This window comes from Labrus bergylta, chromosome 23 (genome assembly GCF_963930695.1).
Source record: "Labrus bergylta chromosome 23, fLabBer1.1, whole genome shotgun sequence".
Taxonomy (NCBI): Eukaryota; Metazoa; Chordata; class Actinopteri; order Labriformes; family Labridae; genus Labrus; species Labrus bergylta.
In genome coordinates this window covers 7,802,879-7,828,093 of record NC_089217.1, presented here as the reverse complement: position 1 = coordinate 7,828,093, position 25,215 = coordinate 7,802,879, and the positions used below count along the sequence as shown (strand labels likewise).

Below are 25,215 nucleotides of genomic sequence, written 5' to 3'. Positions count from 1 at the left end.
CGAGGATTAAACAGCCTTATGTCAAAGCATTTATCCCCCCCCCCCGTCGTGATTACACGGGAAGGGGTCAGCTCAGTTTGAGGAGGAGAAATGTGGCAGCACCCTCTTCTGGCGCTTCTTTGGAACTACATCCATACACATAAAAAAAATTAAAATGAAAAAAAACATCAGTCAGATAGTAGATTTGGTTCTGTTAACGGCAGTATTCAAGACTACTCGATACTATATGGACCAAAGCATTACTTTTAATAACTGGTTGGGTTTATCTAAGTCTGTCACTCAAATATAACATGTGATCACTACAAAAAAAAAAAAAAACACAAGTTAAAGGTTGAATTTGGAGGAAAACTCGGTAGTTTCTTCTGTGGTTAAGGTCAATCATTCATCACTCCTTCAGACTTGAAGAATCAGGGTACGAACCTCATTCTTAAGTTTCACAGCCTCACATTGATCAGGCAGGACAGAGGACCATATTATACCATCTGAGGAATGACGACACAGGAGTGTAGTGCAACACTGACACCTGGTGGAAGTGCTGAAACTACAAGCCAGTTTACTGAAAGGAATACAAAAACTTACTGTGAGCGGTTTGTAAATCTTTTTGGATGCAGCTTGATAATACTTTGATGTTGTAAGGCTGAAGACAGTTTTAGTAATTCAGCAGACAATGAATGTATCCTCAAAATGATTCATGGAAGGAGATCTGGACGCACACATATCAGATGATAAGGAGCTGCTTGTATGGAACATTTCAAAAGAAAGGAAAAGTCAAAGATGTTTGCATCAAAATTTAGAGCATTTGAATGTTAAGAATATATTTTTTGAAAGAGGTTTCCTCTATAAAAACTCACATCATCACAATTGTTTCAAAGAAATGGTATCACATATTAATAAGCAGTTTTTACTCATGGTCCTGTGTTTGCAGAAAAGTCCTGAAGTCTCCCACGAGGACTTAATCAGAGATCGAGTGCTTGATGCAAACAGATGAGAATCATCAGCCTTAGACAAACACCATTTATACACATTGAATGTTTTATTAAAAAAGAAGTTATAACAGTTTTTTATACACAACTATTTATGAGGTTATAAGCCTATTATAGAGAGCATTTTGTCTTCTTTATGACAAGCATGCCCACTTCACAATGCAAAGAAAAAACAAGAGAAGGGCAGAGAGGGTGATAAAAATAAGACCAAGGATGGACTTTTCAAAACAAAAAATAAACCTTTTTGACTTTTTAACCCTCAAGTATCACACACTAGGTAACAAATACATAATTTTTTATAAAAAAAACTGCCATTTTTCCATGCTGTGTGTGCCTGCTAAATCCCCTGATGGCAGCAGTAGGCCAGCATAGGGCACAAATCCACACAAGCACAAGACAGAATGGGAGAGGTGTGCACCAAGCCGGCCTCGACTCCACACCAGAAGCATGCAAGTGCACGAGCGGACACAGTCAACACACGGGGGGAGGATGTGATTTTACAGGATCAGGGTGCTGGCTCTCTGCAGCTGTGCTGATAAAAAAAAAAACAGGAGAATGGGCCCTGGATATCCTGTCTATGGATTAATGATAGACCGGTTTACTTGGTTAGCTGAGGACCTTCATTCTTATTGTATCCAGAAGGGAGTGGGGGAGTACGGTTTTTGGGATATGGCTCAGGTCTGGACTTACCAATAGGTAGTTTGAGGCCCCATGAATAACAAGGTTGTTATCTTGAGTCACTGTTTAAAACGGTGGGTAGTTAGGGATTGTTGGCGGAGTAAGGGAGGAAGGAGGAGCCAAAAAGGATATTAAATAAAATCACAATAATCATGTTATCCATTTGTTTTCTAAAATAATTTAGAATTTTAGTTTTAGTGGGAGGCATAATCCTTTATTTTAGTTCTTGAGTCAGTCAGTATTTCCCTTGGCAATAAATACGTGTGGAGTTGCTGAAAAGATCAGCTGATTGGCATTAGATCCATTTATTGCCCATTAGATGCAAATAATGCAAAAAACAAAAACAAAAAAATAACACCTATGATTTTTACCAACACAGAAGATTCTTGAGAGAAAAAATATCACTAGTTCCCTGTTGCACCACAGCATCATAATGTCCTATTTGTATTACAATTCGTAACAAGGATATACTGTATTTTCAGCATTCAGGTACAATACTGCACAAATGAAAAGTAAAAAAACTCCAATCTGAATTTCTTAGAACAAAAAACTCAAAGATCAAGTTGTCATCAGTGTGATGAGCTGAACCATGACAGTGCTGCCTGATGACCAAGATTAAAAACAAAAAAAGGAAGTGTCTTTAATGAATAAATACACATTTATAGGCAGCTTCAGGAGGAAACCCTAGCCGACTGTGAAGGTGGGGATGTGTGTACAATTTGCAGGTTTGTTCTATTCGAGTGGATGATGCTCACAGCCCCTTAGGTAAAACATTCACATAGCTGTATACTGCCCCTAAACATGTTGGATATCACAAAAATGAGCTCTGCATCAGTTAAAATGGCCGCTGGAAGCTAACCACAAGCTAACATTCAAAACTAACCCAAGGCTGGATGAGAAAAATTATTATCCCTTAGCTTCAGATAAATACTGCAAATAAAAGACAAATGAAGGAAGGATATCTTTTCTAAAGAAGATTAAGATCACTTAAAAAAAAAATCTTTTGGAAAAGGCCGAACCCCACTTTAGATTTCTGTACAGTTCGATCCGTCCGGCTCACTAAAGGTCAACATCACCCCTGTTTGAAATCCCTCACACTCATCTGTACAACTCTGAATCTGCAAGACGAAGACGACAAGCAGGCATGTCTATGGAGTATCTTACATATAACCACACAACAGACACTAACTAAAAAGTCAGATGAGCAATGAATGCTTTATCCGGTACCAAACTAGCTAACTCTATCTGTAAACTCTATCTGTAATACAGCCATATAGCGAATGTTGTTTAGTGGAAGTCAACACCCAAACAAACTAACTATCCTGACATGTCAAAAGCACAGTTCAACACATAATACCATGATTTCCAGAATTTCAGAACATCCCAGGTGAAAATGTTCATCACAATGCGAGGTGCAACCAAACTGTTTCAAACCAGAGCCGTCTAACAATCCTGCATTAGCTCATTTAACCTAATGCTACTGAGCACCGGGTCATTCTTCTTATCTGCAAAAGAGAAAGTATTTTTTGTCAAAATACAAATGTAAAGGATCAAATTGCAGGAAGAGGGGTGTTAACATAGGTTAAGTGGATAAAATGTGCTTTTCTACTTATGTTTGACCTCCATAGTGTTTTGGAAAACATGGTTTCAGGGGACTTCTTCAATGGCCACCTGGATTTTGTGACGAGGCACGGAAGAGGGAGTTGAAATCAGAGTTGATAAGGGGACCTCTTGGGTTTGATTCGGCCATGAATCTCCAACTCGGGATCCACAATCTGCCTACAAAGCAACCAGTGATTCTTACTGCAATCTATGAGGTGAATACATTTCAAAGTTTTCTAGGTAGTTGCACTGCCACGTTAGCCTCAACAAGCAACACTCAGACAGTGTTTTGGGTTGAGTTTTTCCCGAGGCTACACAGAAGTGTCTTAGCACTGTACAAGGTAGATGCTGTACATAAAAAAAAACAAAAACAAAATCCAAATGTGTTGACCCCCCATTGGGTTAAAATGCACAAAAAAATAAAAGGAAAGGAGGAGGAAATAACAACCATAAATCAAAGCTGCGATTGGGGGGGTTAGAATCAAATCTGTACAAATGAATGAAATGTGAAATTAACTGCACAAATTTTGTTTTAGGCTTCATTGTCATACATTGGGCCCTATTTTTAATCCTCTTCACACAACTGAACTACATCTCAGCGGGCTTTTAGTTTGCTAGTGCAGCTGGCGTACATATCATGGGTCAGACCTAAATGAAGGGCGTGCATTTAAGCAAGCTCCAAGTAACAGAAGGTGGAATGTGAGGAGGACTGATACTTCATAAACCTGAATCTTCAATAAATCATTTTATTCTCAAATCCAATCAATAACAATGAGACCATTTTTAGTTGCTTTCTTCTAAAATCTAAGCTGACTTTGGTGCTGGTTTTCTTTATTCACCACTTCAGGTGATGCTTTACATTCCTATTCTGCCCAGGAAGTTGTTCTTAAGCAAGAATACTAATAGAAAATTTGTTTTAAAATCAAAAACATTACAAGACGCACAAGGAGAATGTCTGTTGCTCAAGTGCATCCTGACAGAAAACAAGAGCAATCTTCTTGAAATATAAAACCGATATATGGTCAGCTGATTAAAGGTTGGCTCCAGTTTATTTTCAGCTTCCATTATAAAACTCGAGCCGGACCAGAAGCTCCACAGAATAGAAGTTTGACAAATCAAAACCCCGAAAGCGACCAACACATCTTTTATCATCACACCGACACTTGTCCTGGAATGAGACATGCGTTTCATCAATTTGTTTTACTAGTTCTGACTTTAGAATTAAGCATGTATTTCTGCACTGCACAGCCGCACATGTAGACAGGAAGATGCAGCAGATCGAAGAAAAAAAAAAGTAACAATAACTTAGGTAACATGTCTCTGAGGCAACGGAACTGAATGAGAAATAAAGGAATATTATTTAATGACATGTCTCGATCAATATGATGAAAAAGATCTGCTGAATCAACATTTGAGGATGATTTCTGTGTGTTTGTATGCTCTACACCTTTTTGTAATTTTTTGTGCTTAATATGCCTTATTTTTGATTGTGCGCTTTAAAGATACAGTCTTGACTACTAGCTAATATTGCTGAGCTGTATGCTCCGGCAAGCAAGACTTCAGAGGCTCTGTTTGTTGTGGAGCATCTAACCGAATGTTGGTCAGAATCAGTTAGCATGATGGAAAAAGAAAGAAAAATTAGGACTCAGGCCACATGGGAAAACTGTCGTTTATAACGGGAATTTTGAGTGAAGTGGTGAGATTTTTTTCATGGGGAAGTTTCCTGCCTAAGACTACATGACGCACCTTAAAACTGCGGCTGTGTGAATGTGAGAGCAATCGCAACATCTGTGTAGGAACAGCTACAGAATGGGAGGGGTGTCAAACACACCAAAGACTAGATATCCATAAAAATCCTTGTTTAGTAGTAATAATAATAATAATAAAAAAATCAACTTGTTTAAATATGAATATTATAAGTCTGCTTTTCTCATGGTTAGGAAATCAAATATAGTCTCTGTGGGGGGTTAAAGGGGGGCGGGATGGGGGAGCCCTCCTATCACTACAACTCCATGTCCTGGGCCTCGTCCTCTGAGAAATCAGACATGGAGCTTTCGGATGAAGAGTCGCCTGCCCCCTCTTCTTGCTCCTTCAGAGCCTCCTCTGTTGCATATTTCTGGATGTACTCTGAAAGACAGAGTGGAAAAGGAGAAAGAGAGCACAGTCAGACAGGAAGAGAGTAGCCAAAACTAAAACTAAATGTTCGCTGTTAAATGGTGCTGGATAATAAATGTGAGACATATTTGAAGAATCTACAGGTATATGTATTAATAAGTGCGAACCTTTGATTTTCTGCTTGTACTCCTCTGGTCGGTGAAGGTACATAGCAGCTGCATCTCCATTCAGGGGGTCAATGGGGTTTGGGTAGGCCAGCAGCTGCGGCAAGAACGACTCAAATATGTTGGTCAGATCTGTGAAAGAAGACGATAGATTAACACTTCACCATCTTAACAGCATAAGTAATCAAAACATTGGGCGTCTCATATTATACAGCTGCTCCCTGTTAAATGATCACATGATCAATTTGATGCCCATACAAAAGGATCATAAAGTTGTTATATGCTAGGAACAAAACCGCAAATATAAAATCCTCAGTCTGATGGCCTCAAAGAGACACTAATCCCTTTAACTTGCTCTCTGCTTGCAGGCCGCAGCTTTCTGTCAGAGCTGAGGCCTAGTCAAAAGCTGCAATGTTCCTCTCACCTCCTAGGTGTCATCATTGAGTCCATTCAAGAGGAGTTAAAAAAAACCAAAAAAACAATCTTATCTACATTTTGTGGTCAAGCGTAATCATCTTCAGTTGATACAATCAACTGCTTCTGTGCTTTCTTCTTTTCCAAACTGTTTGCATACAGTGTTCTGCTGATTGGACTATAGTCTCCATGTTTGTCTTATCTCAATCTAATTGAGAGTTTTTACACAAAACAAAGCTTTCAAAAATGTCCCAAGTGCACAAGCAAAGGTAAAATAACACGAGATTGGAAAGAAAAACAGAAAAACTTCCTAGTTAAATCATTATTTGCAAATATTTCCCTTTCACATCAAACACTGTAATTGGAGGTAATTCCAAATCAACTTCGTTCAACTCCATTTAGGGTCCTGAACAGTCTCCTCTGAGTCATATTGTGGGCACCATGAAATACAAGAAGGCAGGGATGCTGAAAGATCTGCTGAGGATATTACTGTAAGGCCATTTATATTGCTTAACAGCTATCTCGGCGCTGTGGAGGAGCTGTAATGAGAAATTAATAGGGGGAAATTGGGAGAAGGGCACAGGGACATGGAGCATAGAAGGAGACGTGGTGACGGAGAACGGAGCAACTCGCTCAGAAACAGTATGTTTTTAACGCCTGAAACATGTAATATGTGAAAGCATGTGTCCAAGTCTTTCCCAGTTGACAAACAGTCAATCAGTCCTGCTGGAGGTCAACCTTTTTTTGACCTTTGCAGGGTGAGGGTATTATCTCATTAGTGTGCACTTCTCCCCTCAGTAAGTAGTTTAGGGCCAATTGTGCTCAACTGCTGAATGTGTCCACACTTGCTAGCGAGGGGGGGCCCGCAGTCAACTTTTTGTTGCTGAGGTCTCTGAGTCAGATTCTTTGCACATAATAACACAGGACCCCAGTGAGGAACTTAATATGGACACGTACACACATGGGGGGGTGGGGGGGGCTCACACTTACCGTAAAGGGCTGTCCATGTCTGGTTGATGACATCTAAGCACACTGTCCCTGACCTGGGAAACCGAGAAGAAGACGGGGTTAGAGGGTTAAAGGGTTGACATAAACATCACTGCCTGCTCAATATGTTTGCAACCACAGAGCGATACACACAAATCTAGCTGACAGATACATGTACAGTTTTCTGAATTCATGTTTTGCCTCCTGTTAGTTGTGAGTTAAATTAGAAAGTCAAAAACCTATAACTAACACATGCCATAGGCTTTTAGCTTGTAATTTCTCTGGTGATAAATGTAGAAGTTACTGAGGGGGAACAACCTGAATGGATCAATTTTTTTTACATTCTTTGAGTTTCGAGACTGCCCCATTTGGGGAGGAGGCACAGGTTCAGCCTGTCCATCAGGTCCGCCCAGAGAAACAACCTTCATGGACTATGTCCTTCACAGGATGTGGCCTTTAAATATTGGAGTGATTCTCTGATAATGGCTAACAAGTGGCTCGGATCAAAGTTAAAAATATTCTTTAGAACACAAATTAATCCTTTTTTTCCCCCTTTCTTTTTACCATTTCAGAGGAATAAAACATGAAATGGCAAATAGAAAAATTAATTATTCAACCAATGTTTTACAAAAGGAGAGGCCAGCTGTTACAACAAGCAATTCTTTTAAGAGAAGCTTAGAATTCATGAGAAAGTGTTCGAGCTGAATTATTCAATAATCACTGGCAGTCCAGTCCTGGCGTAACAGAAACCCATGAAACACATTTAAATACAAGACTGACAACAAACTTACGCCTCGTCAATGTTGGGATGAAAAATCTTGTTCATGAATCCTGAAAAAGCACGGTAGAGAAAGGGGCAGATTTTTAAAAAAGACATTTCAAATGTGAAGTGATAATACTTAATATGAAAGAACAGAGCCTACCTATTGAAGGCGATTTAAAAGGGTATTTGTCAGGAAGATCTACTCGCACCTTCCACACGCCTCCCTCATACGGTGCTGCAGATTAAAAGGAGGACAAAACAAGTATCGAGTAAAAACATTTCGTCCTTCATGAGACACTGCAGGGTTATGTCAATCTTCTGCTGTCCTGTCTTCTCTGCACAGAAACACAAAAGAGAGACTATTGAAGAACTACACACTGTTTCCCTTTGCTGTTTTCTTCTACTTCATTTTCAGCCTGGGAGAATTCCTTGCTTCACTTCATATAATACACTGACATCAAAGAGGAAGAGACTGGGAGTATGAGGAGCTCTCCTAAAATAGCTGTGTGTAACAAGAGTCTTATATGCCCTTCGCTTACTCAACAGCACATAGATGACAAAAACAGGCTTGTTTTGAGGATGAATGGTGGTGAGCACATGCATGCACAGGCACATGAAGAGAGGCAACAATCCCATTTCACTTGGCATCGTTACAAGGCATCATAAACGGGGTCAACCACCCACTTCCTCCCTTTACTGATGCCTAAGTGGCGGTGATTTTAGTGTGACAGATGTTGCAAGCAGACCAAGTATTTCCTGCTGATGAGGCCACGCTCCATATTCTCCTCAAGCCCGGCTCCTTGGGTTTTACACTTCATGCCCTCAAGCATCCTTTTTACATTTCTGGCCTGCTGTGAGGAACTTCTTTATGTTGCAAACAGGCGAATGACAGATTCCTGTGCTGGATGCCCTCTGGGGAATCTTAATGCCACTTCATTCTCTGTTAAGAGTAACTTAACATCAAAAATTGGCAGATTATCTGTTTTTGGTTTTTTTTAAAGCAATGTTTTTCTGGGTTTTATAACATCTTATGAAATGTTAAAGCCTTAGTCAGAGAAGGGGGATTAATAGGAGTTAGAAACGTTTGTATAATATATCTGAGAGCCTGCTAGAAAACCCATCTTCATTTCAGCTTTTCATTTCTGGAACACATTATTCTGCCCAAATGAAGCTTCAGCATCAAGTTAAGAGATTTATTGAAGAAAAACTTTGTAATTAAATCAGAAAAGAGAAAAAAAGAACACTTACTTCCTTGCGGTCCGAAAAACTTAACTACAAATTCATTGAGTCCACTGAGGATGGTGACTTCGTGCTTGCTCTCAATGCTGAAAAAGGCTGTTAAGGACAATATCTTCATGTGACTGCACACACAGAAAAAAGCACAACCTGAGGGACTACAATAATTTGACATTCTTGAATAATAGTCAGTGTCTCTAACAATTTGGACTCTCTTAAGTGGTAGTGTGTATCGATTCGTTTCGATGGTTACACATGATCACGTGTTCTGAAGCAAAGAATACAGACACAAGCAGAGTCTGACCTTTCTCCTCTCTCCTTCATATCTCATATCGTACAGAGTTATGAAAATGAAGGAGAGAAATGATCACTTCTGACAGATACTGAAAACAAATCAATGCAGGGAGATTACACTCTGATTCTGGTCTGACCCCTAGTCCTGGAGAATCATTTTCCATGACAATCGATTGAGAACGAGTCATGCCAATTTGTCATTTTGCACACTGAATGAGTATTCCCTGACTGAATGTGCAGTATGTGGGCCACACATTTAAAAAAAACAAACAAAAAAAAAAAAACATGCACACTCACACCAGCTGGTGGATCATATCAGCCATGCTACACGCCTCCTTCCACCTGTCACTCTCTAATAATCCCCTTGGATATAAAACACAAGTCGGCACTAGCAGGAACGGTAGAGAAGGCTCTCCCGTTACAAAGAGAGCCTGAGATTCAAGTTATCTTGTACATTGATGGAGATAAATCATTCTTATTTCAGGTGAATTTCCGATGGCGTTATGTAAGATTCTTCAGTGGTTCTATTCTTCAAAATAATCATAATCAAGCCAATCAGAGACAAGCACTCAGAAATGGCACTCGCAACAAGTTCAAACTTCTTATTTGTCATACATTAAAGTAGCCAAAATAAAGTCAAGGAAGGTATAAGAAAACATAAAGGAAGGTTTTTCTTCTCATACTGTAAATCATAATCAAAGTCATGCTTGCTTTGCAATACTTTTTTCTGCAATATACGTATATGTTGGTGAAGACATGTTTTGACGACAGTGCGAGGCCTGAATGACAACACCAGACTTGGTCTATGTAGGTTCTCAGTCATCCAGGTCCTGGTAAATTGGAAGCTTGATCCAAAGGCAACTGGACTGGTTAAAGATCTTGAAGACGTTTCACCTGTCCTCCGAAAGGCTTCTTCAGCTCTAAACTACCTAGTGGACGGAGCCGGTCCAGATCTTCAGGATCTTCAACCAGTCCAGTTGCCTTGGGATCACGCTTTGAATTTACCAGACTTGATCATGACATTCATCCCAATGAAATAATCTTGGTACTTGGTACACGGTGTGGAACCTGTGATTACGATACGAGCTCTGTTGGATACATAGAGAGCAAGATAAAGGGAGACAACTCCAAACTTACTAACCAATGTATATTTACTAAACACTTCTTATTTTGGTTGGTGGAGGTAACATAATTACATAATAATAAACCACAAAGCACAAGTAGCTTATTTCTCGTCAGTGTATCATATCATATCACAACATTACAGTAATGTGCTTGTGCTGTCGATTGCTATGATCAGTTCTGATCTCCAAGCTGAGACAAAATCCTCACAGAGAAATCTTTTCCCTTTCATGTGAGCAGGGGGAAGCAATGCTGGAAATAAAAATAAAGCAGAGAGAGACTTGGGGAGAAAATAAAGAAGATAGAGAAGAAAATGAACTGACAAAATAAAAGACTGACAGAGCACATTAGAGACAGAGGGTACAAGAGATGGGATAAAAATCAGTTTCCCATGACACACAGTAGCAGCTGGCTTGTCAATCCTGATTGAGTGTGTATCCCATTAGCAGACTGACCCCGAAAGGGTTAAATCAAAGGGTTATTTTAAGCACTGGTTGAGTCTGCAAAGAGCTGAATGAGTTGCTGGCTCCGGCAGGGAAATGTGTCATTGTCAGACATAAGAGGAACCTCTCTGTTCTCTCTCGTGTTGGAGTCAAGGAGCCATTCTGAGGCTGTTTGATGCAAACTCTGAGGAAGAATGAGTAACCACCAACCCCAGGAGGACAATGCTCGTTCTATAAAGCATGCTAGCAAAATAACAACAAGTCATATCCAACAGAAATACTACATTCAGATGCCAATTTCAGACTATGTATTTACATTCTGCAGCTCACCAAGATGTGCCCTTCATGTAAGGACATCTATGCATGTAAGCTGCTGCTGTGTGAGTAAATGTGTGTCCGTCCACAAGTGAGTGAGAAGCAGTGCAGAGGAGGGGGATGGTATGAGCCGTGTGTGTTATGTTATAGAACACAGCAGTGAGGCAGGGTGGGAGATAAGCTATTAATGGGGTTGAATCAACACTGATTATGCTGCAGGCTAATTGACATTGCCTATACTGACTGTGCAAGCTAGAAGAGAACCTGTTATGATGAAAAAAAAAAATGTGGAGCAAACACTTATGGGTTAATGGTTTACAGGATTCTGTGTTACATAGGTTAACTTTACAAAGCAGCCAAATCAAATACAAGAACAATAACAAAAAGGTAAGGGTCTCTGTGATCCATGAAGTAGATATTCAAGTAATCAATCAATCTGTATTTGTATAGCGCCAATTCATAACAAATGTTATCTCAAGACACTTGACAAAAAGATCAGGTCTAGACCGTACTCTTTTTTTATATTATTGACAAAGACCCAACATCAATCCACCATGAGCACAGCACTAAGCTGAGCATAAATCATTGGAAGATGATGTCAGAGAAAGGAGGAGGGCTTCTCACATAATGTCAACATTCCCAAGTTACACACACACACTAGATCCCTTGCTTGAAAGTGTAAGGGCAGTCAAGAAAAGTACAAATAACCATGTCCAGTTTCCTTTGTATCCTCCATCGACCCCACAAAGTTCTTCCTAAAAACCTTTGAGCTATTTATATTAACCCCAGTGTGTTCTTTGTTTCTTAGCCTTGCTAAAAGCCAAAGCAGCAATGTCTATCTCCAATGTCTATCTGTCGTCAACTTCAACACTCCATCCCTCTCCTCTTCTGTGTTATAGCAATTCACAAAACAATGATTCACTTTTTTAAGGACTAACAATTTTCCAGACTATACTAACAATACTCTTATCCACGAGTAGACACAAAGCTCCAAGCCCTAATTCCTTCCTAGAAGTAAATAACTGTGAGACATTGTCGGCAACAGCTTCCTCCCCTTCTCAGGGAGTTTGGCAAGTCTGTTAAAACAGGAGACAGTTCCTAAAAGAGCTTGTAAATTCAAAACTGTCTGATGGATTGGAAGACGTATAAAGAATAGGGTAGGAAAAACGGTCACTGCTAGCCAAACAGAAGATAGGTTGATGGTCACAAAACTGGACAGATAGGAGATACAGGCTAGAGGCTATACTTCATGTATTATATGCTGAAGTGTCTTATAGTTCGTATTTCTTTAAACACAGAAGAGACATGATGACATATTTCAAATGCAAACTGGTTCCACCTAAATGGATGACACAGCAGCATGAAAGAAACTGGGTGTAACAGTGTGGCTTCATGCACATGAACACTGTAATATCCTATCACCAGAAGCTGACTTTATGTTTAGTATAACAAATATTAAAGGTGCAGGATACAATTTTAACATCCACATTCTAAGACCTTACACCACCCTCCCTGCTGCCTCACATATGCTACTAAACCCCTTCTATATAATTACACACCAAATATTCACAAGCATTTAGCTGGGCTTGAAGAGGAATATAAAGTTGTCAAGCACACTAGGATGTTGTTGTCGGCAGGCAACAGTGAGCTGCAGAGAATAAGGGACCAAGACATGAAAGGACAATTACCTTTCAGAACCAGCATTCTGCCTAAGGTTATATACTTGTTCTATATACCCAGCATAACATCTATCCGTCCATCCCCCAACTTGGATTAGTATAGATAAATCATAATCTGAGGATAGTGCAAGGTCAATATCCTTTAACACACTTCTGATACATGGAGCCCAATCAATCCAGAGGAACATACAAAATTAACATCATAGTTGCCCTGAAAGCCTTAAAATAGTCCAACACATGATCTCCTGTGTTAACATCAATTACCATCAAGACTTTAGTTATATAGTGACATAAAGGCTAGAAAGAAGTTACACCTGAAAACACTGAGTAGGAAAGGTAATAAAATGCATTTTGTTGTTCCAAGTTGTCAAAGTATTCCAAGCACAAAATTATAGTTCTTCCTGGTTTTTGAATTTATGATGGACATTTAAAGGCTTAAGTGCCAAAATATGCGGGAAAAAAACATTTACAGTTGTGGTCTAGCCATGTCTTGTTTTCCTTATGGTCCACTCAGGCCACAATCCCTGCCCGACCCTGGATCAAAATAACCCATCCAGAGACCAACCATTTTCTTAGCATTGAAAAGAAACATGACGGAGAATCGTAAACAGGTTTCTCTCAAACAATGCCATGGCATATATTCTGAAAGATTTCCTTCTTTGGAGATTGAAGTTGTAGATCTGCTATGAAGGAGGCATTGGTAAGTCAAAATGAAGTTCTTTGTCTCTTCGTTTTTAAGGGAGACAAAAGGAAGGAGAAGACAATACTCTCCTTTCCTCAAGCAGGCTGATGTGATAAATCCAATTATCCAGTATCAACATAAACAAAACACTTCTTTATAATCAAATTTAAAAAGAAAAACATTGAGTCGGCAGGTCATGTCAGACTGTTAACTTATCACCATACAATCTCTCACCACCTGCTGACAAGTCCAGCTTCAAATAATCATAAAAGGAAAGTACAGAGCTCCTGGGCAGGCTAGTCTGAAACAACAGGAGAAACAGCAAATCAAATAATCTCCAGACATGATGAGAGAGCAGGGATACTCAGTAACAGAATGGCCACGATGTACAATTTCTAGTTAATAATGGCACTGAGCAGTGAAGAAGACCATCAAAACAGCACATTAGAATCAGTGCTTGGGTTCGAGACTGTAAAAACAACACTTACGTTCCTGCCTGAAGGACACTAATGGTCCATAACATTCAATACCCATTGGGTAAGAGGAACATAAAAAGAGAGGGTAGAATAAGGTCGGCCAACAGAGCAGAGTGCAGAAACAGCAAAGAAAAGCGCATGACGACATGATACATGGAGTTGTTGAAGAAGAAAGTGAAATAAGAAACATGGAAAGAGTGATGCCAGAGGAGAGGCAAAGAGAGTGATGCAGAGATAATGAGAGAAAAGAGTTCAGCCTGCTGAATGCTGATCTGGCCTGGCAGGCAGATCTGTGTGAATGACATCATTGCCGTGGACTGCTGGCCAATGATGATGATTTTGCCTGTGTGTATACAGACATGAAAACAGACAGAACCCATGTCTCGGATAACTATATACTATGATAGAATAGAGTAAATCCAGATTCCCATGAGATGCACATGTAAATATAGGCTTAATATTGAGCTTCTGCTTGAAATGCGGCAAGTATTTGATTGAAGATGGAGCAATACCAAAAATCATGGACAGCACAGTGTATATAAACTGTCATCTGTATAACGTGTCAACGCATCATGAATATGGCAGAAAATACATATGAAATACCGGTGGACAAAACAAAATAAAAAATAGAATGAGGCCAAGTTATGTAACTTGTGGAACACCCCATTTTATTAGCTCTGAATGAGAAAACAGGTTTTCATGTTAAGGTTTCCATTAAGGGTTAAGACTAGTTTAAGAACAGAAATTAAGAAGAGAAAAAAACAGAAAGGTTCTGACATACAGTCCTGCACCCCCACCACCAGATGACCTTTCAACACAAGCAAGATCATTGCCTGGCTGAATGTAAAACGCAATGTTTCTGCAACAGTGTTGGCTGCTTGTTTGACAACACATCTTTCTTAAGAGATGAGCAAGTCCACAACCTCGTTTTTTTCTTCCTCACACAGAATGTAGCAACAAAGTACAATCAAAGGCCTTGCAGATGAAAGGCAGGAAATATAGCAGCTGTCCTCAGGATGTAAGCAACGAGTAAGCTTCCTTCACAAAAATAGATACAAGCGTAGACTACCATAAGAAATGTACAACTCAATATTCATTAGCTACAAAAGAGATGAGGAACAAGAACAAAACTGACTACCAAGTTTATACCAACATAAGAAAAGTAACAACGTTATTCCAGCTCTCTATCTCTGCAGGCATATGTCTCAATCTGTAAAAGTGTGTAGTATAGAGCTACTAAACTCCTAGCCTGTGAATAAATGTGCCTGTGTATTGAACTTTATATGTATAAGTGCACTGCACTGAGCCAAGCAGGATTATTACTGTGACCTCCACTAAACTCAGCAGTCTGAGAACAGATGCAGCTAGTGTAGCACAGAAACCATCCTGCCACAGCAGGCAGAGCGAGTGATAGGCAGTGTTGCTGTGAGTGTGATTTAATCAGCTCAACACCAAACAAACACTGTTCTCCTCTGCAGTCGTCACCAGCCAACCTCACTGACCCACTCTCCCTCTCTCTCTCTGATGCTTACGTTTTCCCACTGCTGTTTACTTTCTTTCATTGCTCATTAAATCCAACTCTCTCTATTCAATTTTAATGCAGATTTAGAGCCTTACTGAACCATTTCAACCACCAGAAACCCCCTCAGCTCATTGACTCAGGAGAGAGATAATCCTGTGAATACATGGTGAGCTATGAGGGCAGGGAAAAGATAATGAACCGCACAGGCTAAATTTAACAAGAGCTTATTCATCCAGATTACAGAAGGCTTATTACAACTTTTTCATTTACAATACTGATATGACAATACATATCTTTCTGTACAAATCTAATCTTTAAGAAATGTACTTCATCTAGATCTACTAGTCTATTAATAATCAATTATACAACTTTTCTTTTGAACAAAGAAAAGGGAGAAAATTAACTTTAGATTCAGTTTTTAAAAAAGTGAATCAAATGAATAAGACAAGTCATTAACTATGATACATTGAGCTAACTATATTCATAAAAAATTAACGGAGTATTGAACCAAAAATCAGAAAAAGAAACCTGAAAACTTTACAACATTTTTAAAGGAAGAATGATTGGGTACAGCTGATTCGGAGTGTATCAAAAAGCCAGCCTGAGAGAACTCAAAGGTCACAGATGTTGGTTGCCGAGAGTTTTTTCCACACTCATGATGATCAATTGTAGGTCTAGTTGTAACAGTAGAGACTTGAAATGTTTTTGTCTGTTTGTTTGACTGATGAGGGAACTGTTCTTCCCTCCTCGGTTCAGAACATACAAGCCAATGCTGAACACACAGCCAGTTATTGAAGGTTCAAAATTTGACTTAGAAAAGCTCTGAAACAAGCCTGGGTCCTTAGGATGGTCCCTGTGCATGCCCTGGCTGTTCTCAGCTCTTCTGGCTCTGATAGCTGAATAGAGGTGTACTGGTATGATAGTATAAGGCATGTGGTCATGCCAGCTGCTCTCACTTTCCCCTTTTTCCTGCCCATTTCCCACAGGGGACACAAAAGATCTCTCCGCTAGCTGTGTAGAGAGACCAAAGGTCTTCATAACCTGTACGTAAACATACGATGACAACAGATCAAGCATGTGTATGTGATAACACAAATATCCGCAAGGAGTTATTTTATTTTTTGTTCAATAAATGCGTTGCAAATGAATCGGGTTAAAGAGTACAATTACCAACACTTAACCAAAACTGTGCAGATCACATTTAAAAAATATATAAACGTAGGGGTCAACAAAGTTTTCCTCAAACAAAGTTAGGGATCAGGAAGTTTTGATACATGCCGCTTTCTTGAGGTCAACACTTTGAAAGCATTATACAGGGCACATTAACTTACTTCAACCTCCCCTTATCACAAAAAATGCAACATAAGCTTCACTGCTCTCTGACAGGAAATTACTTACATATGTGACAAAGTCTAACTCTGAACAAAAAAAGCCCTCTTATTCTCACATTTAGTCTTTACTTAGCCAACAACTGCTGCTTATTAAATAATCTCAAGAAATACTGAAGTTAAATCATCTAAAAAGACGTTGTTCATACGGTCAAAATATAGAATTCTTATAGTCACATTCATGATAACACAGAAGTTCAGTTTTATGTATTGCAGTAGGTAGGCCTCCTTATCTGATGCCTTTCCAGCATTCATTCAAGTTAGAAAGAGAGAAACAGTGCAACTCAATGAATGTGAGTTTAAGGTTTACAGCCTGTACTTTGGACAGGTCACATAATTGATTGTGTGTCAGAAAAAACTAGAGAAATTCTCCTTTGCTGCTCTGAAATTAATTCAAAATGTGAAGTCTGAGTCAACAACTATCCATCTGCTGGGCTTTTATTGAAGTACCAAGTTCTTAAAGTATTGAATGTGAAGGAGGACTTGGTGCCAGTGTGCAGCCTGTAATAGAGAAAACCTTCCTTCACATTTATTTTACATATCAATGGACAAATGGCCCCAAACGCCAGACCCACTGAAATACACATGGAAATGCAGGCTGTTTAGTGCAGCAGTCAATGGATGCCGGAGTAAAGGAAATCAAAAAGCAAGTTTCACGTCTGGGAAATTGAAGGTCAAAACCTTAAATTCTAACACCTTTATCATGTAATAAGACAAATGAATATATCTCCAAAGTGTAACTATGACAGCAGCTTAAGTAACAAAAAACAATATTTTAAAACTTCTGTGAGTCTGTAACAGGTAGTCTAATATGTTAAATCTTTGTTAAGTTTACTTGGTCTTGTTCACATATGTATCAAAACATCTAGATCTGTACAAGACTTTAGAGGTATAATGCAGCTATGATGCTAAAACATTGAAAACAACATAATTGACTTTTTTTTCCCCAAAACATACAAATCTGTCTTTGCTATCAACAATTTTCCAGTACTTTTTTTTAAATACTCTACATTAATTACAATATTTAAAAGCCTGCTCAACGCTTATCAAAAACAGGTCTTGGTTCATCATGTTAGCTGATGGCTACCTCTCTGTGTATGAGAGCTGGTGCAGCACTGTGCTGCACAGGCTAAGTTCTTTGTCTTCTCTGGTGAGAGATGAGAGCCCACCCACTGCAATCAAACGTGAATCCCTCAGCTGCTCCTCCTCTCAACCCTTCACTAAATCAACAGTCTATTTACAGCAGTAGAACAGACTGTGTATGTGTGTGTAGGTGTGTGAGGTGCGTGCATGTACACACAAACAAAATGATTATTAATGATCACCAAACTGAGCCTGGGCAAGAGCAACAATGGCCTGAATAGTAGGCAACGATTTAATGAGCAGATCTAGTGACAGACAAGACGAGATTTTCTGTCTGTTTTAACAACGGTAAAAACAACCTTGAATTTTAACACAGCCATGTTGAGTAAACTGACTAAAGCAAACCTTTATGCAGCTAGTGAGAGACGCACAGCTATGTTATCAACTTGATACAGAAGAGACACACAGATGCAGATTACCAGATCATTTTAAGTACAGGGTGTGGAAAGTGTGGGTTGCACTTTTTTGATAAGGCTCTTTTTCTGCATTTTAACCAAAAAATATATATATATTTCAATAGGACATTCATAAAATAATTTGATTTCGTCTAAATGGTACATCAAAAAACACACTCACCCTCAGTCATGTGTGTGGGTGCTCAATCTTATACAAATCTTTTGGCCCATATACAAACATAAGACCAAACATGTAGCATGGATTTTCACTAGCCTATGGTCACTCCTCGATTTTGCACATTTAAAGCAACAGTGCACAAAAGTGACAGAGGCAGACTCGGCTTCCCAGAGCCAGAGCAAAAAAATCATGCAAGACAAAGAGAGGAACTTCAGTCCATCTGTTTTTCTAAGAGGAATCAGCCATGCGTGCTGGAAGCTCCACTGTTTGCACTGTGGGATTAACAGTGAGGGCCTCACATCTCCTACTGTTAGAGATGCCTTGCTCTTGGACCCCCAAAACAGTACTGTCAATCAAGCTGCCCCCCCATAACTAGAAGGGGTCTCCTCCACTATATAATTATGTTCAGTATTGAGGGGATAAAAAGAAGGAATAAAAGGAGGAGCTTGCTTAAAGCTGAATGATGTAGCAGATTTTCAACAATACCTGCATTGATGCAGACAAAAGCTGGAGTACACTAAGGAGATGCAGATAGAGAAGAGTTAGAGAAAGCTTTCAGACTTACAGAAACGGATCATTGAGACAAGTAGGAGTAGAAGAAAAATGTATTTATCCTGCAATTACATTCTTTCCATGGATTTAGATTGCCACACACAACCCTGGAACCACAATATATAAATCTTAAGAAAAACACTGTCTTTGACTGCACACAAAGTCAAACCATTCAATTTTCCTAGCCCTTAAAGACACTGAAAATATCTCAGTTCAGCCCTCTTAATTCCATACCTTCACATATTGAATAGGTAGCGTAGGTGGACCATGCTTACATTGTCTTTGAGCTTCTTACTACAGAGCAAATATTAACCTTGAGTCACAATAAACATAGATCACAAAGGGACTACTGGGCTATTGACAAAAAGATAAATGCAGACTAAAACAAGGCTTTAAGTAGAAGGAACATAGCTGACGTGTACTCATCAGAAAACATACTGCAAGTTCCATCCAAACTATACAGTAAATTCCAACATCTGTTTTGTATTTTTGTCTGTCGTGATTTCTTCTCTTAAATATTAAAGAAACTGATGCAAAACAGTATTGTGGCTTTCCTGTAACCTTATTAGCTTCCTTCTTTGTGTCTACTACTGTAAAGTTCTTCCCATTACACATAATGACAAAGCATGTTGTCCGTTCACGAGACTTAGTCATCAGACCAGAGCTTTCCCCACTCCCATCATGGGTTTCATCGTGATGGGTTTCATCGTGCTCCCATTCATTCAATCACTCCCTCAGTCAGGAACAGGCAGAAAACTGCTGGCTCCTTCCCCACAGTCAACTGCGTCTAGCTGGTTCAGTCCGTAGCAATAATAGCGCTCGGTGCAGATTAGCTGCCTGTGACTGTGTGACATGGTCTGACACAGCAGCGGGAGGTGGAGGTCACAGGGTCTTCAGTAAACGGAAAAACACAAAAGCCTCGGCTTCTGATGCTGTCCGGATGTCATGTTACGAGTGCACAATGAGGCAGAAACATTTAGCAGGGAGCAGATAAAGCTCAGGATTAATATACTGTTCTGCAAGGATGGTGTGATGTGGTGAAGGAGGATATTTAAATTTAAAAATTTAAAAAAGGAGGGAGTAGGTGGACACGGCCCCTAGGATCCTGCCCCACTGATTGTGGACAAGTGAATAAATCAGGATTACTGAAGGCCGAGACCTGCCTCAGCAGTCACTTCAGGAAAACAAAGGGATCCTTGAAGCAAAGCTGAAAATGCAAACTCACCTTGAAAGGTGAAAGATGAAGCACATGGGTCTGATTTTGGGAGAAATGATAGAAGACCACATACACTGGTACGGACTCCAGGTATCATGATGGATACAGGGGCCAATGAAGCATGCAACACCCCTTCCAACATGTAATTCTTTGGAGACCATGCTTCACAGAACTGCTATCCAATCACTTTCAGACCTTCCGGGTACAATTGTAAATGTTGAAAGGTACAGCTGAGATGCAGCTCTGTTTACATTAAAATGTCAGAACACCCGCTCTGATTTAATGAGATTTAATATACAAACAAACAATCATACACCAGCAGTCTTCAGTCTAGTGCTATCACACAAAATAAACACTTTGTGCAGACAATGCCCTCAGCACTGACTGAACAGGAGCCGTTTCAGAGACATGACAGAAGCAAGGTTTCCCATGGTGATTGAAAGTCACTTATGCTGCTCCTTGCCTTCATTTTTATGCAGGATATTTATATATTTCCACTTATTCCATTACGTTTGATATCACATAAATGGGCATAATCCTGCATTACCTGAAGCCATGTACCACTTTTGTTAGGACAAACAAATATACAAACATTAAAAAAAAACCTGTCCCATTTCTTGAGGTAATCCTTGACTGAATATAAACTGTTTTACAGATGATTCTACAAACTGCCTCTCTCTTCTGTCCCATTCTCTGTATTGACATCCATAGGCCAGACACCACAAGAGCTTGTGTTGGCATTCAAAATAGGCTTAGTCCTTTCTACCTTCGCTCAAATTCCAGCAGCTTACTGCTTGAAAGCATTTGTAAAGCGAGTAGACCAATGATGAATACATGCAAATAATAGCACAACTACCTACACAGAGTGTGCAGTCAACCCCACACAACGGGCTGAACATAAAGCTCTTTGAAATGACACACTCTTGGACTCTAGTTCAAGAACAGCATGTTCCAAGATGGAAGCAACATGTCAGAGAGAAGGACTGAAAAGCCAGTGGCCAAAAGTCATGCAGATCATTGGAGGGAAAAAAATAACTAATTAATAGTTACTGTGTTCAGTTTGGCAAGAATTGGGTAATACACAAATTATTTCTTGCCATTAAGGTATAAGTTTTCAAAAACGGGAATAAATAGAGGAAAGGATCACAAAGAAAAATATTATGTAAAGTCAGTGTAACCAGAATCTAATGCCTTCTCTGTGACTGTATTTCATTAAACAGAACATAGATTTCAAGACTACTGGCATGCAAACTCAAAGCATGTACATTTGTGCTAAAAGCAGGCAGCCATCCATCGGCCTGGCTTAGGACAAAGCTTAAACCCAGTGATACTACATGCTGCTGAGGTCATTCTGACATTCATTTTCATGAATTCCCTAATGGCCTCCGCTCCAGATTCTGAGCTCTCCAGTGGCTGTGGCAAATTAATGCGTGAGGGCTCTCAGTGTCAGCCCATAAGAAAGAGGCAGCTCCTGTCTAAAAGGCGGTGTGAGTTTCGGGTTTGGGTTTCACCAGGGGGAGACGCAAGGATAGGGAGCACAGAGAGAAGGTTGTTGAGGCTAGTTTTGCTCTGGGGATACAAACAGAAGGAAGGAACTGTTTTCCATACCAGTAACATTGAGCCCTCCCTTCTTTAACTCAACAAGACAGCCTAGTCAGCATTGAACCCATGTGCTATATAAGACAGTAAATCTCAGTTCTATAGACATATAAAGAAAATGTGCCCAACACTTGCTGACCACTGCTCACTCATGGTATCATAAAAAACACACAGGTCATTGTAGGGAACAGAGCAGGTGGCACACAGCAAACCTGCTCTTTCCTGTCAGTCAAGTAGCTCAAGTAGGAGAGGGGGTGTACTGCTACAGCCATGTGTTCCCCCGCAATCCTTAAAAACTCTGTTTCCATCTACTTTACGGCAGCCATTGCCTACATATAAACAGAATCGAGTTGGGTGGGGTGGGGGGTAAACTTGCTCAAACAAGCACCTTAACAGAATGCCCCAGGCACCATGGCAAAATAACAAGAGAAAAGGAACTAGCTGCTGCCTCCTTGTTGACAGTGTATTAACATATTGCAGTGTCAAATATATAGGCCCCTGATATTCCAACTGCAATGGGACATATGAGGAAGGAGGTATTATAAATTGCAGGATATGTATTCCCTAAGTAAGACATGACAACCTTCTTTGAGCAAATTTAACTGAAAAGTCAGCCAAACTTTAAAAAAAAAAAAATCAAACTACTAAGAGGTTCAAACTTTCTCAATTAACTTTTTGTTGACCCAGTTGGGACAACCTTCCTTGATTTGGCTTTATTTGGACCAGCCCAGTTCTACCCCCATATTTGAGTAAGCTTTGCTGCCATCCCATCAGCTGTTCTAAGTCCCTCCCTCCTGTGGTTTCCGGCTAGTAACAGGCTACCCAATCATTAAGCTGCTTTCCACAGTGCTGGGACAAAAACAAAACTACTTGTTCATACTGTTCTTCTAGAACATTGTAATGTGCCAGAAATATACTGTCATTGTTGCCCGTTTAAGAGATCCCCATGTCAGCCCTAAGTCATTTTGAACAAATGAATCAGCAGCTCATAAAGGTAGGCAGAACACACTAGATAAAAGTTCAAGCTAAAAGTTCAGGCATTCCATAGTTAAAACAACAGCAGGCTCATGACACCTGCTGTAACACTTAATAAACAGCTGCAATGTTCACTTCCAATTCCAATATTTACAACAACAACAAAAAACTACAACAATCAATAAAATGACACAAGTTAGGCTTCCTTACATGTGCCTGCAGACACTGAAGTACAGTGAGACACACAGATCAGGTGGCCATTTTGATGTGAAATTAACCAGCAGACTAGCCAGCCAGCTCAGCTCAGTAGCATTACAGGGTAACATTTAAGATGCAATAACACAATTAGAAGAAAAAAAATGTCGTATGGTTATACAGCAGAGCTTAACAAGACCGAGAAGTGCTATTCATGATGCAGCAAGGCCAACATTTAACGAGAGAAGAACAAAGACAGCAGCCTTACGTTATGTAAACAAGCTTCTGTGTCAACGTGTAAAAAGGGGGGCAGTTTGACTTGACTTGTCAACAACCAGCTGGACAAAGAAACCAAATTGCTATAAAAAAAAAGGTGTTCATTTTGTCTACTGCTGCCAGGTATCTTGGTGGTTGCAACAAGATGAAAGACATTCCTGGAAAATGATAAAAAACGTCAGCGGCCGTTTCATTAGTTTTCAATACACAGATAATGTAACAAAAACAGAGTTGGAAACATGCTATAAAAAAAAAAAAAGGACATTAGACGAATCTGATTAGCTAATACAGCGACTGGAGGTTCGTAGGACAGAAATAGCTAACACTTGGCTTTGCTAGCAAAATGTTGTTTACACAAAAACATCAGTCAGTCACAATGAGAGCTATTTCTGCTTTTGGGTTAACAAGCCAAAGAAAAGAAAAAAAGAAGCAACACTATACAGTGTCGGCTCATATTACACAGCAATATAAATTATGACATAGCTGGCTAGACAGCGATACAGACTCTTGTTTATGTTCAGAAAGGATACAGTTTCACCACATCGGTATCCATTCGCCTTTTACCCGGACTTGGAGACGACATTTTTTGCTATTTCCACCGCAGAACACCCACTTGGTAAACTGAAAGCTAGCTCCCCGAAACGCTAGACAGTCCTAGCAAACTGTATCATCCGAAAGTTAACATTTGCTTGCGGAAATGTGTCCAGCAAATTGTCTTCACAGGTCAATGTCTCCCTGTCCTAAATGAGTAGCTGAGCTAGCGTTAGACCTCTGCTGTTCACTGCCTCTCAAGCGTTCTGACCATGGTTCTGACAAGCTAGAATCACTCCGCGGACGACGTCATAATATGCGCGACCGATACGTCACATTAAATGGCAGTTTGTAGTTTTAGCTACAATTTCACGTTTAAGTGCAAATTGACACCACGTATACATGTATTTTTAGTTTAGGGATTTGAAATGGGTAGATTATTGATACATAGAAGTTACTCTATAGTTGAACAATTCTACAGGGTTGGGCAATTCAGTTTTCTGTCATAGTTTTGCCTTTCTTCCACGCTCTCAAGAACTGACACACCCAAATGCTGGACTCCAGAATGTATACCACAAAATGTCTGGCAACAATCTTTTAAAAAGAGCATTTTCAAAAAGATATTGTGTACCTTTCGCTGCAAACTTTTCCTTTAAAGTTTATTTGGCTAAATCAGGGATGGGGCAACTTTGGTCACAGCAAGGGGCCACATTCATTTAATTCTCACTGCCAGGGGGCCAAATTGTAGGATACAAAAACGATTACAGTCAATAATGTCTCAAATTTAACTCAACATATACCTGTGATTAAATATTATTGTGGACATATTTCTGGTTTTCATGATTTCATGGCAGATTTTGTCATGTTTCCAATGAATTGACATGTCAAAATTGACCCGAGGGCCACATTGAGGGTTGATGGGGGCCGCCAGTTGCCCACGCCTGGGCTAAATTATGGTTTATAGCTATAGTCATATCTATTGTGAGGTTGAAATTATACAGGCTACATAACCAAGAAACTGCTTTAAAAAGGGGCCGGTAAAGCTTACAATTACAGCATTACAATTACTCCAAGGACAGCCTCATATCTGCTTTGATAACAGCAAATTAATTTTAAATACAGTTGACATATACCTGTTATTTGTACAGAACAGAGAGTACAGTGGAATTAACTGTGTGGCATTTACTCTTTTAAACAAATAAGTTAAGATATTTAAGGCAACAAAATTGCCACCAACGGGTAAGTACTGAAAGGAAACATCCTGCAGTAAATGGAAGAAACAAGTTTTGGAA

The 25,215-nt window shown here is 39.7% G+C and overlaps 1 protein-coding gene across 1 annotated transcript; it reads right to left on the bottom strand.

Moving 5' to 3' along the window:
- Positions 1-1,010: 1,010 nt before the first annotated feature.
- ube2h (ubiquitin-conjugating enzyme E2H (UBC8 homolog, yeast)) lies at positions 1,011-24,202 on the bottom strand. Its single transcript, XM_020652908.3, has 7 exons — positions 23,923-24,202; positions 8,955-9,031; positions 7,867-7,941; positions 7,735-7,774; positions 6,947-6,999; positions 5,546-5,674; positions 1,011-5,390 (listed from the first exon to the last, which is right to left on the bottom strand). The coding sequence occupies exons 1-7, from the start codon at positions 23,973-23,975 to the stop codon at positions 5,266-5,268; spliced, it is 552 nt and encodes a 183-aa protein (XP_020508564.1). The 5' UTR covers positions 23,976-24,202; the 3' UTR covers positions 1,011-5,265.
- Between the last annotated feature and the right edge of the window lie 1,013 nt (positions 24,203-25,215).